The sequence below is a fragment of the Mus caroli genome, chromosome 9, assembly GCF_900094665.2.
Source record: "Mus caroli chromosome 9, CAROLI_EIJ_v1.1, whole genome shotgun sequence".
In the NCBI taxonomy this organism is placed as follows: Eukaryota; Metazoa; Chordata; class Mammalia; order Rodentia; family Muridae; genus Mus; species Mus caroli.
In genome coordinates, this window is record NC_034578.1 from 17,679,908 (window position 1) to 17,695,284 (window position 15,377).

At 49.3% G+C, this 15,377-nt stretch overlaps 1 protein-coding gene across 6 annotated transcripts in view; it reads left to right on the forward strand.

The window, feature by feature from the left end:
* The window catches only part of Smarca4 (SWI/SNF related, matrix associated, actin dependent regulator of chromatin, subfamily a, member 4), a 91,481-nt gene that overhangs the window by 55,219 nt on the left and 20,885 nt on the right, over positions 1 to 15,377 (forward strand). For 3 of the 6 annotated variants that reach the window (XM_021172074.2, XM_029481242.1, XM_029481243.1), the window contains exons 19-29: positions 669 to 911; positions 2,530 to 2,643; positions 3,144 to 3,251; positions 4,082 to 4,168; positions 5,526 to 5,572; positions 6,664 to 6,830; positions 8,564 to 8,727; positions 10,908 to 11,135; positions 11,411 to 11,509; positions 11,774 to 11,851; positions 12,392 to 12,610. In XM_021172074.2, coding sequence (XP_021027733.1) covers positions 669 to 911; positions 2,530 to 2,643; positions 3,144 to 3,251; positions 4,082 to 4,168; positions 5,526 to 5,572; positions 6,664 to 6,830; positions 8,564 to 8,727; positions 10,908 to 11,135; positions 11,411 to 11,509; positions 11,774 to 11,851; positions 12,392 to 12,610 — 1,554 coding nt within the window. The remainder of the gene's footprint in view (positions 1 to 668; positions 912 to 2,529; positions 2,644 to 3,143; positions 3,252 to 4,081; positions 4,169 to 5,525; positions 5,573 to 6,663; positions 6,831 to 8,563; positions 8,728 to 10,907; positions 11,136 to 11,410; positions 11,510 to 11,773; positions 11,852 to 12,391; positions 12,611 to 15,377) is intronic. The other 3 variants (XM_021172072.2, XM_021172073.2, XM_021172070.2) reach the window with 1 other exon arrangement.

Sequence of the window (15,377 nt, forward strand, 5' to 3'; positions counted from 1 at the left end):
ATGGGGTCTGTCCATAGAGGCATGGCCTTGCCTCATATTATGGAGAGCTATACAGCGTGATGTTACCCGATACCCCTGCCTATGCTTGTTTGCTCCGTGGCCTGTTGTCCCAACAGACAGTGTTAGTTAAAGAGCTTACTTGAGATTGGGGCCCTCTCCCATAGGGCCCTTTCCCTGTACAATACCTAACAATGTGTGCACTCACTGCAGGTCACTAGGTGTTCAAATGGACACCTGTTCTGAGAGATGGAAGCCCTTATAGGAAACCTAACTGGGAATTCTCCTGGGGCTCCAACCTGAACTCTAACATTGTCTATCCTTGTCCTTGGGGTCACTAGCAGACTCTGGGCAGGAAAGGCCTGGCACTGCCCCTTCCTGGAAGCCACATTCAGATTGGTTGTATGCCACCTGCTGCACAAGCATGGCTACTTGTGGCCAGTGTTCCAGATGCCTCCCTGAGGATGGTATGCTGAGCACTGTTTTTTATTGTTTGGAAAGCCAGAGTACTTCTTACCCTGTACCTCTGACAGTGTAGCCTTGATTCAGCTTCTTACCCGTTTGTCTCCACTTCATGTGTTGGAGAGTTTGTGTTTGGTGGTTCCTGCTGGACATACTGGTCACTTTGCAGCCCTGCCACCTCCTCTCATCACCTCTTCTTGGCCTTGCAGATCCGCTGGAAGTACATGATTGTGGATGAAGGCCACCGCATGAAAAACCACCACTGCAAGTTGACACAGGTCCTTAACACACACTATGTGGCCCCTCGGCGCCTGCTTCTTACAGGCACACCACTGCAGAACAAGCTACCTGAGCTCTGGGCCCTGCTTAACTTCCTGCTCCCCACGATCTTCAAGAGTTGCAGCACCTTTGAACAGTGGTTCAATGCACCCTTTGCCATGACTGGAGAGAAGGTGAGTTTGTTTGGGGTAGAAAGTAACCTGTGAGGAGCCATCCCAGGCTCAACCACCTTTCGGACTGACCGTGTATGCCCACTGGCCACATAGCAGCAGAGTCTGTGTACTATCAGAGCAAACAGCCCCCAAGACTTCAGCAGGGCAGAAAACAGATGTCCGAGTGGGACTATGGATCCTCTACAAGGAGCTCATCTTGCCATTGAGAGTATCAGGGAGCTGAGAAAGTTTAATTAGTACATCTGTGGGGCTAGACTTTGATGTTGTTTATAAAGAGCTCTACAGCCAGCATCTTGTACAGGTGCTGTGGGCTGGCACTAATCCAAAGGCCATGTTAATGTATTGTGTGAGGGCAGGTTTCCCTGGTGAAGAATCTGAAGAATCTAGTGGAAGAATCCACAGTACTGGTGTTGGTGGGTTTTGCAGCAAGCCATATGCATTGAGAAGGGGTTAAACAACTAGCCTGTGAACCTGGGCAGAAGCCAGAGGCTGTTGACAGCTAGTATTTGTTCCCCTTCACGCCTCCTCGGGTCTTAGAAAGGTATCTATTGCGTTCATCACAATTTCCCCATCCTCCCTGGAGGCATGCTGAGGCACCAGCTCGTGTGAAAGGGACATGGGTGGTTTTTTCAATCCATGTAAGGAAGGAGGCTCTTCTCTGAGGCTCCATTCCCAGAGCTTCTCTTCCTACAGGCTAAAACTCTAAAAGGGATGACCAGAGCACAACAGAAGAGCTCAGGCCTGTGCCATCTTAGTTGCCTCTCCTTCCTGGTGTTCTCTTCAGTGGGTCTCTTGGAGCTGGGCTTGACGCCACGGGGCAGGCAGATCTCTTGAGTTTTAGGCCAACCAGGGCTACACATACAGAGAAACCTGCATGGAAAAACCAATCAATCGATCAATCAAATAAAGATAAATGGATCCCTGGCTATCAAGGGACTAAAAGCAACTAAAAGCACTTGCCACCAATCCTTGATGAGTTGAGTTTGAGTCCCAGAACCCACAAAGTGGGAACTGAACCAACTGTGACCTCCACAGGGTATTCCACCCTCAGACACACACAACTAAGTAAGCAAAAGTCACTTTAAATGCTAAACCAACTGTGACCTCCTCAGGGTATCCCACCCTCAGACACACACAACTAAGTAAGCAAAAGTCATTTTAAATGCTAAACAATGTAGCCTTGAAGCCGAAGAGTGGTGCCTGGATAACAGTGCTTCTTAGGCAGTGACTCCTCTGAGGCCAAGAGAGGAAGGTGTGGGACTGGTGTCAGAGCAGCCTTTGGCATTGGTCACACAAGCTTATAATGCCCCAAATTGCCTGACTTTAGTCAGCTGATGCTGTGGTTGTAAACACCAAATTGGTACTGCCTAAGGGAGACCCAGCCGCCAACTGTCATATGTGTTCAGGCATAAGGTAAGCATGGTACCTGGCCATTAGGCATTTCATAAATTACACAAAAGGCAGAAGATTTTCATTTTCCCAAGGATGAATGTCTTCCTCTTCTCGCAGAGGGCACACAGGTACCAAGTGACAGCTGCTGTCCATGACACAGCTGCCCTTCCTATGCCCTGCCCCCCTCTTTTGGAGGAAGTGTTATAATTTACTGTCTGGCTCCCAGGTGGACCTGAATGAAGAGGAGACTATCCTCATTATTCGTCGCCTACACAAAGTTCTGCGGCCCTTCCTGCTGCGGCGGCTCAAGAAGGAAGTTGAAGCCCAGCTCCCTGAGAAGGTTGGTGTTGGCAGAAGCCACAGGTGCCATTTGCAGGGCTGTTCCCAGGGTGAGTGTAGTCAGGTGATCCTTCCCTGAACCCGCTCCATGGAATTGGAGTGGTGACTGACACCACTGTGCAGCAAAGCCAGGACCTGGGTCAGAACTGAACTTTGTCACACTCATGCTTGCTGTGTCCTTGTCCAAACTCCTGTCCACAGACAGAGGCTAAGGCTCGGGTTGGATCTACTGAGTGGTGTCAGTGGTGTGGGCCCTCTGCTCTATGCACCCACACTTGGCTTGCCTCTCTGGTTGACTTCACTGTTTATTTTCTGACAAGTTGTGGAAAGCCTTCCAGAATTTTGACCCAGAATCTCCTCTTCTTCCCAGATCTCCCTACTTTGAGGGCTCCTCCCTCATACCCCATGTCCTAATCAGAGTGCTGGTCACAAGGGTCCACTTGGTGGCACAGGCAACCCAGTCTAAGTTTGTATGGCCTGAGAATGTTCTTTGCTCCACAGGTAGAGTATGTCATCAAATGCGACATGTCAGCCCTGCAGCGTGTGCTGTACCGTCACATGCAGGCCAAAGGTGTGCTGTTGACTGACGGCTCCGAGAAGGACAAGAAGGTTTGTTCCGGGTTCCTCTTTGTCTATTTCACGATTGTCTAAAGGGAGAGGGTAGATGAAGAGCACCATGGGATCTGAGAATTGAATTGGTACTCTGCCCAGGAGACTTCGTTTGGCCCCATCCCTCAGGCATTCAAACAGCCACAGCTGTAATGCAGGTCATCCTTTGAGGATGCTTACTAGACTGCTTTCAGAGTTGCCCTTGTTTGAGTCCCTGCCTTCCTCGTGACAGCTGGAAGCCCTGGGCTGACTGATGCAGAGTGGGAACAGTCCTATGGAGCTTTACTTACCCAGCAGCCTTATCTGTCATAGCCTCTGCACCCTTCTCTTTCTATTACTGGGGGCATCCCAACATTGGAAAGAGTGGGAGGGGGAGCCACTGCTCTCTTGGCAGCACTTGAGAGTGTCATCCTACACCTCCTCTAAGCAAGCCTGGGCTTGTTCCCCAGGGAATTACCAGTCCCTGCAATCCATACCCAGCACCCTAGCCATGGCCTAAGGTGTGTCTCTGTTGTTCAGCCCCTTTCTTACCTGTGCATTGGAGCGTTGTGCTCCTTGCTTCCCTCCCTAGTACAGATCACTGCACCCTTCTTTGTGTAGCCTTACTGTGAGTGTGCTTACCCTTTGCTGTTTGCTATGTTTGCTTCCATTCAGTTCTTGTGCCAGTTAGTCTCTTAGGACTTCTCAGAAAACTCCCTTCCCTAACAGGGTTACAAAGATAACCACCAGCTTGCTCTGGGCCCTTCTTCTACCACCCTGCTCAATCTTGCCCTCCTCCATCTTGCCCCAAAGGCAGGATTCCGTTTTGACCATCTCATGTGCCTCTGCAGGGCAAAGGTGGCACCAAGACACTGATGAACACTATTATGCAGCTGCGCAAGATCTGCAACCACCCCTACATGTTCCAGCACATCGAGGTAAGGCCACAGCCCAGAGTCCTAGCTCTTGGTGGCAGAGCTAGGCTGCTTGTCCCTGACACTTGTGGCCATGTGTGTACATGTGTTTACAGGCCAGAGGTTGATGCCTTTACTATCCTCCGCCTACGCTTTAGAGGATGGTATCTTTCATTGAACTTGGAGCTCACTAACTTTTAGACATGATGGCTAATGAGCTCCGCAGATCTGTTTTTCTCTACACAGCTCTGAGCTTACTCACATCAGTCAGCAAGCCTGGCTTCTAAGTGCCAGCTATCCAGCTCAGGTTGTCATGAGTACAGCAGGGCATACCTGTCTTCTCAGTCCTTAGGATGTTCTTAAGAATGGCTAAGGAGCTGGCCATAGTTCCAACACTCAGGAGGCAGACCCAGGTAGATGTCTGTGAGTTCCAGGACAGCCAGAGCTACACAGACAAAGGGAAATCCTGTCTTGAAACAAACAAACAAAAAAGACTTAAGTTATTCTCACTAGCGACTGTCTTTACATCTGTATCTGTCAAGTTTTCCTTTTTCTGGTATTGTCGGGGGTTGGGGGGAGTTGCCCAGTGTAACCCAGGCCCGTGACAAGGAAACACGTGTTCTAGTTTTGGGTGTGCACATCTCAGATGGTGCTTAGCAAAGCCATCATGGGACTGAAAATTAAAGTCTCTCAAAGTATTTGCTCAAGAGTCACCTCTAGGCTGGAGAGATGGCTCAAAGGTTAAGAGCACTGGCTGTTCTTCCAGAGGTCCTGAGTTCAATTCCCAGCAACCACATGGTGGCTCATGACCATCTCTAATGAGATCTGGCCTGTAGGCACATGTAAACAGAACACTGTATACATAATAAATAAATCTTTAAAAAACAGTCACCTTGTAGGTATTTTCTGCATGTTTGAGGACTCCTCCCGTTGGGAAGTGTTCCCACTCCTGAGGTTACACGTGTCTCTGTCAGGGCTTCTTACCCACAGGTTATGAAGTGCTGATGGACAGACATCAGTCAGGTCTGTGACCACAGCCACAGTCATCATGAGTAACTGTGCTTTTGGAGAGTCTCGAATGTTGCCTAAAAAGCAAGCATGTGTTTGTATTCTTAGTGTACAGTTTCAGGGTGGTCTGAGGTGTTAACGTTGGTGCCTAATATCACATAGTCTTCTTCCCATCCTTCACAGGAAAAGCATGAGGGTTGGCATTGGTGCACTGAGTCCAAGCTGGACATCCACATCTGGACTCTGTGCCCTGCAGGCCGCAGATAACTACCAGTGTGACCTCTCAGTCCTCTGCAGTAGCTGCCTGGACCATGGGCTTGACTGGGCAGTCCCTCCCTGCCTTGGCACTGATCCATCTCTTGTCCTGTTGCAGGAGTCCTTTTCTGAGCACTTGGGGTTCACCGGCGGCATCGTGCAAGGGTGAGAAGCTTCCCAGCTCTTGAGAGTGGGTAGCAGTCTGCTAGGGGGGTTATAGTCCTGTTCAGTGCCTTTGTTGCTGTGGTTAGCATTTATGTGCTATCTGAGGCCTCCAGACCTAAACTCCACTGCCTACAGTGTAATGCTAAGCAGCTTCTGTTACACCTGAGCTTCACCCCACCCACTCTGCCCTTGATACCCTGTGAGCACCTTTCCTGCAGCTTCAAGTGCAGGGTCCACTTCTTTCTCTTGGGTTGTTGGGACACAGTCTCAATGTGTGAGCTAGGTATGTATGTAACTATGTAGCCCATGGTGGCTAATCATCTTCTTCCTGAAGCAATTGGAATCATTGTGCCTCAGCCTTCCACGTGCCAGGACCATAGGTGTGTGATGCCATGCTTGGTTCCAGACCATACTTATAGAAGTCGGTGGTGTTGGCCTTGGATGCCATCTCTAGAATATCACCATTTTCCTCTTTCAGATATTCTTGAAGTTGAAGCTACATTTCCAGCCCCGGTGTTTACCTGTAAGGGCATGGCATTTAATTAGGAGGGTGACAGTGCTTTTTGCTGCACTGGAGATTGGGCCCAGGGCCTCACTATTCTAGACAAGTGCTTCACTATGGTACGCAGGATTCTTTAGTCTATAGTCTGTTCCTAGTGTGAGCTGTTCTGATGTTACGGTAGCAGACCCACCATCCTCAGAGCAGCTCCAGCTCAGCACTGTCCCTCTCTGGAACCGTTCCTCTCTTTCTACCTTTACGTAGGTTCTAGGGACTGAACTCAGGTCAGTGAGCTTACAGGACAAATACTTCACCCAATACTGAGCCAGCTCCCCAGCCCACTGGGCATCATGTCTGATCGCACTTTTTTTATTCTCCTTGTGACCTGGTGAAATGGCATGGACATATGTAGTCATCGGTAATGTACTCTGACTAGCAGTGACCAGAGTTCAGCTCTAGCAGTGGGTGGCCTTGCTCGGGAAGCCACTTCTTTCCTTGAATCTGCCCAGCAGCCTAGATGCAGCACGCATCTCTGAGCTCACAGGCGTGTGACTGAGGACTGAATGTTTCCCTTCTTCCCTCCGTGAACTAGATTGGACCTCTACCGTGCCTCAGGGAAATTTGAACTTCTTGATAGAATTCTACCCAAACTCCGTGCAACGAACCATAAAGTGCTCCTCTTCTGCCAAATGACCTCCCTCATGACCATCATGGAAGACTACTTTGCATACCGTGGCTTCAAATACCTCAGGCTTGATGGTGAGTAGAGGGCAGTTTGCTGGAGACACTCATTCCTGACCTGGTTATATGGACTTGAAGTCCAGAGTATACCCTGAATCTGAGGACATCCTGGCTGTCTGGAACCTGAAGGAGGGCCTGAGGTGTTTAGTCTGATGTTTGCTAGAGTCTTCACTGCAGGGCTGTATTCTGTAGTGTGGGTTCTGACAGTGCCATTTCAGCTTAAGTTACACAAAGTTATCATGTGTGCATGAACATAAGAGCCCTGCCAGTGTGGAACCTTGAGAGTTCTCTGGCTCCGGTAGAGCTGCACCTCCATGAAGTTCTCCTGCACTCTGGGCCTCATCCTTAGATAGACTCTGCTACTGCTCAGTGTTAGCAACAGAAACAAAGCTTTCCCCGACTCCCAGCCAGCTATCTTGCCATGTCCCCTAACAGGCCTGGCCCAGAGCTGAATGATGCTCACTTGCCGTGGGACCCTGGCCCGCTTGCAGGCAAGGTCCTGCACTGCCTGAGAGGCTCTGTGTACCAGTTGCTACAGTATGTCTTTCCACCTTCCCTACTTTCCACAAAGTATTTCAGGGAGGAAAAGGTCAGCATTGTTAACAGAACAAATGATTGTGAAGCCCTGGAGTTAGTGTGTCCCACATTGTCATCCTGTGAAGACAAACTGAAGGACCTCAGAACCAACAAGACTTATCAGCTTTCTGTTTTCCTTGCAGAGCCTTTATTGGGCTCAGAAGCTGGGTGTACCTTACTCTAGACCTCTGCCTCTCCTGTCCCATCTCTCTGTGCCCTGGACCTTTTCATTTTATACTGCATTTTAAAGATGTTTCAGTGACTTACAACCTGAACTTGATTGCTTCATCTTTTTGTATGATTCTATGGAGCTTCATCTAAAATGGGCTGACCAGAACTCCCATACATCCATCTGGCCCCAGCCCTTCCTTAGGTGCTCCAGCACCACCTTTGCTAAATCACCATCCCGTTCTGTATGTTCACATAGCTCAGTGCTGGCCAAACATTGCTGAGGTCCAAATGGCTGAACCTCTAGCTGCCTCCTCTGTCCTTGTAAGCACCAGGTCCTACTTTATGCAGGTTGCTGTCTGCTCAAGTAGGAGCCTAAGGACTTTTATCTGTTTGGTTTCTGCTGTGTGTATTGCATGCGGTGTTAAGACTGCTCAAGGAGTGGGCAGAAGGTCAAGGAACACTGTGTGGCAAGTATGAGGTGTAGGCCTACTAGCCCCCTGTGAGCTAGGAGTCCAAGGAAGGCTTCAGCGCTTACAACTCTTATGTATAGATTTTTCTCTACGCTAACCAAACTTACTGCAAGAGAATTAAGGGTCCATGCCAAGGCTGTGGCTAGTGGTTCGTCTCCTCACACTAGGCCATTAATGCTGTGTTCCTTGTCAGAGTATGGCTTCAGCCTTCTTAGCTATGTAGTGTCTCTCCTCATAAAGAACAGAGTGAACAAGTGTCAGGCAGCATTGCACCTAGAGATGGCAGCCCAAGAGCCTGCCAGCATCTTCTTCTTCCCGTGGCTTGTGTCCTACAGGAAACAACTGCTCTTGTCCCCACCCCCCTCCTGCCTTTTTTTTTTAAATCTCCTGAGCATGGCAGCATTCGGTAATGGGCTGTACCTCCAAGTCGCTGTCTGGTTAACCCTTTACACTCTATAGAGTATATCTGTGGCTCTTGTGACCTGCAACACCACCCCTGTCACCTTCCTAACCCTCTTCTCCTGTGCCTATCAGGAACCACAAAAGCAGAAGACCGGGGCATGCTGTTGAAAACCTTTAATGAACCTGGCTCTGAGTATTTCATTTTCCTGCTCAGTACCCGTGCTGGGGGGCTGGGCCTGAACCTGCAGTCAGCTGACACTGTGATCATCTTTGACAGTGACTGGAATCCCCACCAGGTAAATTCACTCGTAGAGGAGAGTGGATAGTTCCTGACTTAGTGTCACTGCCTCCCTGATGTTCTCCCTGTCCTGAGAGCCATGAGAAGTGCGGTCACTAATCCACAGTGGTCATGGTTCCCTCATGCTTTTCAAAGTGGAAGTGACCTCACACCCTGACTTGAGGAGAGCTATTTTTCCAGCAATCAAATTTTTATTCCTAGGTACACATGGGCAACAGCCAACTCAGGGATATAGCCTTTGTCTCACCCACATAAGGCTCCAAGCTCCAGGTTCCATCCTTAACAATACAATAGCCATATAGTTCTTGGATTCCATAGCCGAGAACAAGGAAGGAAACAGGCTGGTCTGCAGTTCTGATGGTTACCTGTCATGGCGGTGCAGCCTTCCAGACCCGTCCTGTACTCCACACACAGTCCTACTCAGCAAAGTCAGACCCTTACAAGCTCTGTTCATCACCTCTTCTTGCTTCCTGGCCACATTTGCCCTGAGGCCCCTCTGCCAAAAGATGAGATGATGTTGCTGCTTTGTACATTTAACAATTTGAAGATGAGTAGCAAGTTTGCCCTGTCTCCTCATGCAGTTACACTACATGGGTTTGGTTGTAATGCACATGCTAGTATACAAGGTGAACCGGTGTCCCCATTCCTGTCACCCTGCATCTGCCGGGCACATACTGATGATGTGTTTGATGTGTACTGATGTGCTCCTGTCCCATTTAGCAACCTCTCATTGCTCACACCTCTCCAGAGGAGACAGTGGTAAAGAAAGCTATTTGACTGTTGCCTCTGCTTCAAGGTGTTCTAGAATCGAGCAGCTCCAAGACATTTTTCCTCCAGCCTAATGGGTAGTTGTTGATTTTCTGTTTATTCAGTGACCATTAGCCCCAAAAAAACTTTGTCACTCTTGACACTTTTGCAAGGACCCAGTAGTCCAACAGTTTCTCAACCTGTGGGTTGCAACACCTTGAGGGCCACCTAAGACCATCAGAAAACACAGATATTTACATGATGATTCATAAGGGTAGCAAAATTAAAGTTCTAAAGTAGCATCAAAAGTAATTTTATGGTTGGGGCTCAGCACAACATTAGGAACTGTATTAAAAGGTCACAGTATTAGGAAGGTTGAGAACCACTACTCTCGTCAGATCAGCTCTAAACAAGTGATTGCCATAGTAATGACCATTGTCTTCACATGCCGGCCACTTAACGTGCCACTCATACTAGTAGTCTCTGGCAGAGCTAGTTATAATTATCCATTTGATGGCTAAATGGCCTGGGTGGTCACTGCGTCAATCCGTTGATGAGTGTCAGTGTAGTTTCTGCTCCAATGCTTCTGATGGGCCATTTCCTACGAGGTAGTTAGGTAATAACAGTCAAGCAGAGGCCAGTGCAAGGCCAGCAGGAGCATCAACGCCAGCCTTAACAGTAAGCATCCTGATATACCTGGGGACCAACTGTCAAACAAGTCCCTTCTGTTTTTATGATCTCAAATTGAGGAACATTGTTGACCCTCAGCCTGTTTACACAGGCTGGCTGGCCCAAAGAGAATTTCAGACAGTCTATGCTAGAAATGGCAGAAATACTATTGGCAGCTTCACGGCCCCGCTAACAGGAGCTGACTGCTCTATTCCTTATACTATCCTCCTCACACCCATCTGCTCAATCTATACAGAAGCTGAGAGAGCTCCTGTGATCAGCATAGTAGGCTCCTAAGTGCCAAAGCCCACAGCTGTGACATGACCATGCTGTGGAGCTGTGACAAGGGCTGCCCAGAGTGTTGCCCTAGGAGTTAGCCTCAAAAAAACAAACAAACAAAAAAAAGTAGAGCTAGAGAGGTGGCTCAGCGGTTAAGAAAATATACATGCAGAGCGCCAATTTGGTACCCAGCGTCTCTAATTCCAGGTTCTCTGACACCCTCTTCTGTGCTCAGTGGATACTTACATGCGCACACACTTAAGCTCACATTTAAAATACATGGTCGGGTTTTTTGGGGGGAGTGGGTATTTGTTTTTGTTTGTTTTTTGAGGGGGTGGAATATTTGTTGGGTCCCAGGAAAGCAGACATCTGCTATGGGTACAAGGTCTCAGGTCCGTTCTGGGTTCCTGGCTTTTGAAGCTGCAGCCGAAGCTAAGCTTGATGTCTAGAATTCCCCAGACTGACCCACCTCCTCTTCCCAAGGACCTGCAAGCACAGGATCGAGCCCATCGCATTGGACAGCAGAATGAGGTGCGTGTTCTTCGCCTGTGCACGGTCAACAGTGTGGAAGAGAAGATACTGGCTGCTGCCAAATACAAACTCAATGTGGATCAGAAGGTGATCCAGGCAGGCATGTTCGACCAGAAGTCGTCCAGCCATGAGAGGCGTGCCTTCCTGCAGGCCATCCTGGAGCACGAGGAGCAGGATGAGGTGAGCATGGTGCCAAGCCTGGCCCAGCGTGAGTGGTGGATGCATGAGGCTTTCGTTTTCGGTTTTGTACCTTTTTTGCACTCTTGGTTTTTGTTTTTGGTTTTTTGGTTTTTTATTTTTATTTTTTTGCATCCCTTTGGAGTAAAGGGAGTGTGGGCTGAGCAGAAAGAGGATGCGCACTTGCTTTCCCGTTGAAGTGGGTTTTTTTCTAAACTGCTGCTGACAGACGGCCGCATCGACAGCCCTGGAGACTGAAGTCCTGTATTTATCCACAGAGCAGACACTGCAGCACGGGCAGCGGCAGTGCCAGCTTCGCCCACACTGCCCCTCCGCCAGCGGGCGTCAACCCCGACTTGGAGGAGCCACCTCTAAAGGTGAGAGGGGTAGTCCAGTCTCCACGCCCACTCAACTCAGCTTCTTGCTGAGACTGGCCAACAAGGGCCTGACCCCACGAAACGTGCGTGTGCTTGTGCGAATGTGTGTGCCTCTTGCTGACGCGTGGGATCCTCCACCGCAGCCAGCCCGGGACCTCCAGCTCATCAGCTCATCTTCGGACGGATTCCGCCGCTCGCCTCCGAGCCTGGCCACCACCCAACCCAGCCCCACCACAGTCAGACTAAAGCTTTGCAATCTTGTAGGAGGAAGATGAGGTGCCTGATGATGAGACCGTCAACCAGATGATTGCCCGGCACGAAGAAGAGTTTGACCTCTTCATGGTGAGCACCTGGACTGGGATCACACAGACACAGTGATGATAGTGGCATCCCCATGGCTGTTGGAGCTGCTGTTCCTCTTCACACAGCTTCCTCGTGCCTCCAGCTCACCCTCATGTAGAGATAGTGTGGGACACTGCCCTGCCATTGCTGTACACTCCAGGCCGCTTTCCCAAAGACTCCCTCCCTGTACAGAGGATTCAAGTAGACACTGGAGGCCTGAGGGGCTATCTAGGGCCTGGGCTACAGATTATTCCCCCATGATGCTAGGTACCCGTATGAAGTTTAGATGGAGAGCTTTCAGTTTTATCTGGATTCGGTAGGCCTGGTATTTTCCTCCAAGACTGCCCTGTGGTGGGCATACCTGTGTTCCGCTGTCCAACCTCTTACTGAGGTCTGCTGTAGCAGCCAGGCTGGGTCAGTCCCCAAATGATGAAGCACTGTTAACTCTTCATCACCTAGTGTCCCTGTGAGGCCCATTCTGAAGGCTATTGCTTACTCTGCTAACTGCCTTCTATCCTCTGCCCACCACCCACATCATAGCGCATGGACTTGGACCGCCGGCGTGAAGAAGCCCGCAACCCCAAGCGGAAGCCACGCCTCATGGAAGAGGATGAGCTCCCATCCTGGATCATCAAGGATGATGCAGAGGTGGAGCGGCTGACATGTGAAGAGGAAGAGGAGAAGATGTTCGGCCGTGGTTCTCGCCACCGCAAGGAGGTAGACTACAGCGACTCACTGACAGAGAAGCAATGGCTCAAGGTACATGCCTGAGAGGGCTGTGCGCCGCAGACCATGCCAGGCAGGGTTGGGAGCAGAGGCTGACCTTCTTGGGTCATCCAAACTGATACCTTCCCTCATTGTTGGCTGCATTCATCACTGCAAGGCTTCCAACAGGAGGACGTAGGAATGTTTAGTTCCTACCTCTATAGCTGTCACAAGAAAGAGCCAGCAACTAGCTAGCATCTACCAGCTCTAAGTATAGATGCTTACTTTTTTTGAGGTTGGCTAATGAGAGAGCCTTATAAACAATCAGCAAATTCCCTTGGAGGTGGCAAGAAGCTAGGCCCCTAGCCTGGCTTTGAAGAGGGCTGAGGTGTCAGGTCCCTGCCTGCAGCTGAGCTGACAGCCCTAGGCAAACAAAGCAGAGGGCACATAGCAGCTGTCCAGCCAGCAGTAGCTGCAGTTGGTGAGTGAGGTCATAGCTGAAAAGTACCAGATGTCTGGCATTAAGGCCTGCATTGGTGTTAGTGATCCTCAGTCTAGCCCTAAAGTCATGTTGTAAGCACAGCCCAGAAGTACCTATTACTGGAAGGCAGGTGGCAAACCAGGTGATGTGTGTGGTCCTGCTGTGTGTCCAGGTAGCCATGGAAGCTCAGAAGAGCTTCATGTAGAGCATGCCACGAAAGCCAGTGTGATGGTCAGGTCTAACTCTGAGCTTGAGACGAGAGTTAAGGGCAACCTGGGTTACATGGCAAGACCTTGTCAAAGAAAAGAACCTGCCAAGAAGTCAAACAAACCTTGGGATGGGCACCCTTCAGAATCCTCCAGAACCTAGGCCAGGAACTCCAGGAAACTAGTCCTTTGTGTAGTAAGGCCATCACTTCTAAAGGACTTGTCATCAGTTTCACATTTACAATGCACTAGGAGGCTTTCAATTCAAGTCATCACATTGCTAAGTTTTGTACACGGGTTTTTGAAGTGGGATTTACATGCCACAGATAGCTCCTTTTGAAGATCCATTGCTAGGTGGAGTCAGGCAGCCTTCCAGTCAGCATCACAGCAGCCTCATCATCCCCACAAAAGCCCCACTCTTCCTGATTGCTTGTGTTAACTCCTTTGTTGTCTTATATTGGTGACCACTAGTGCCCTTGGCAGTTTTTGTTTTTAAATCTGGAGTACTTCACAGGTGGTGTGCCATCCTTGGCAGGAGCCGTACTAAGCTTCTCAGTGTATGTGCTGCCAATGAGCACTACTTAGCATATTTTTATTTGACCGATTGATGTACTTTCGTGTTTTATGTAGCCCAGGCTAGCCTTGCACTCTTATCTTCCTGTGTCCTCCACACCCCAACAAGTGCTCTTATTACAGGCAAGCACCACGCTACCGTTCTTCACATGATGTCACTGTTGTGAGCACAGCACCTTAATGCTGCATTCTTCGGTGCTTCCTTATCTTTCTGTCCACCAGTAGGTGGGTGTTTGGATTGCTTCTTTGAGGGGCTCTTTTGGGTGATACATGGTGAGCCATGCGTGCCTGCCTTACCATCCTTTTATGTACCAGGGAATGGTGTCAGTAGAACAAATGGCCAGCCACACATGCGCCAGCCAGTCCTGGGTCTTGCCACATCCTCATTAAGACCTGTTTCATCTTGCCTTGGTTGTGCTGTTTTTGTGTTTCTTGCCCATTCCTGTATCTTCTAGAGAAGTTAGTTTGTGTCCCTTGCCACCCACCCCACCCACCCACCTCACCCCCCACCTCCACCCCTTTGAGAAGATGTTGTTACTGTGTTGCCTGTTTTGTTTTCTAACTCATGGGCTCAAACAGTCCTCCTGCCTCAGCCTCATCAGTAATTTAAATTATGTTTCTATTAGCTGGAAATAAGCATTTGTGGGGGTTGGGGAGGGTGCACCCAAGATATGACGTATGTGCAAGTCAAAGGACAGCTTGATGAGAGGCAAGTCTGACCTTTGACCATGTGAATCCTGGGAACCAAACTCAGGTCATCAGATTGACAACAAGGTACCTTTACTTAGCCATTTCGCCAGCCCCAATAGATCTTTAAAGTTTCTTATCCCAGATGGACTTAGAGGTTGATCCTTCTTTTCTGTTCCTCTAATCTCCTCCCTTTTTCTTTTTCTTACTATTTATCTTGTTTTTATTTTTGTGCATTTGTACATGCTCACAGCCAATGAGTTTAGAAGAGGGTACCTGATCCCCTGAAGATGGAGTTGCTGGGAGCTGGTAGAGGTTGTGAGCCACCTGCCATGGATGCTAGGAATTGAATCCAGATTCCCTGCAGAAGTAGTCTGAACTATTAACCCCTGAGCTGTTTCTCCTGACCCTCCTCTTAAAGTTATTTATTACTGTTTTTTTTTTGGGGGGGGGGGTTCTATTTATATTTATTGGCTATTTACTTCATTTACATTTCAAATGCTATCCCAAAAACCCCCTATACCCTCCCCCCACCCTGCTCCCCTACCCACCCACTCCCACTTCTTGGCCCTGTACTAGGGCATATAAAGTTTGCAATACCAAGGGGCCTCTCTTGCCAATGATGGCCGAGTAGGCCATCTTCTGCTACTTATGCAGCTAGAGACACGAGCTCCAGGGTTACTGGTTAGTTCATATTGTTGTTCCTCCTATAGGGTTGCAGACCCCTTCAGCTCCTTGGTTACTTTCTCTAGCTCCTCCATTTGGGGCCTTGTGTTCTATCCAATAGATGACTGTGAGCATCCACTTCCGTATTTGCCAGGCACTGGCATAGCCTCAAAGAGACAGCTATATCAGGGTCCTGTCAGCAAAATCT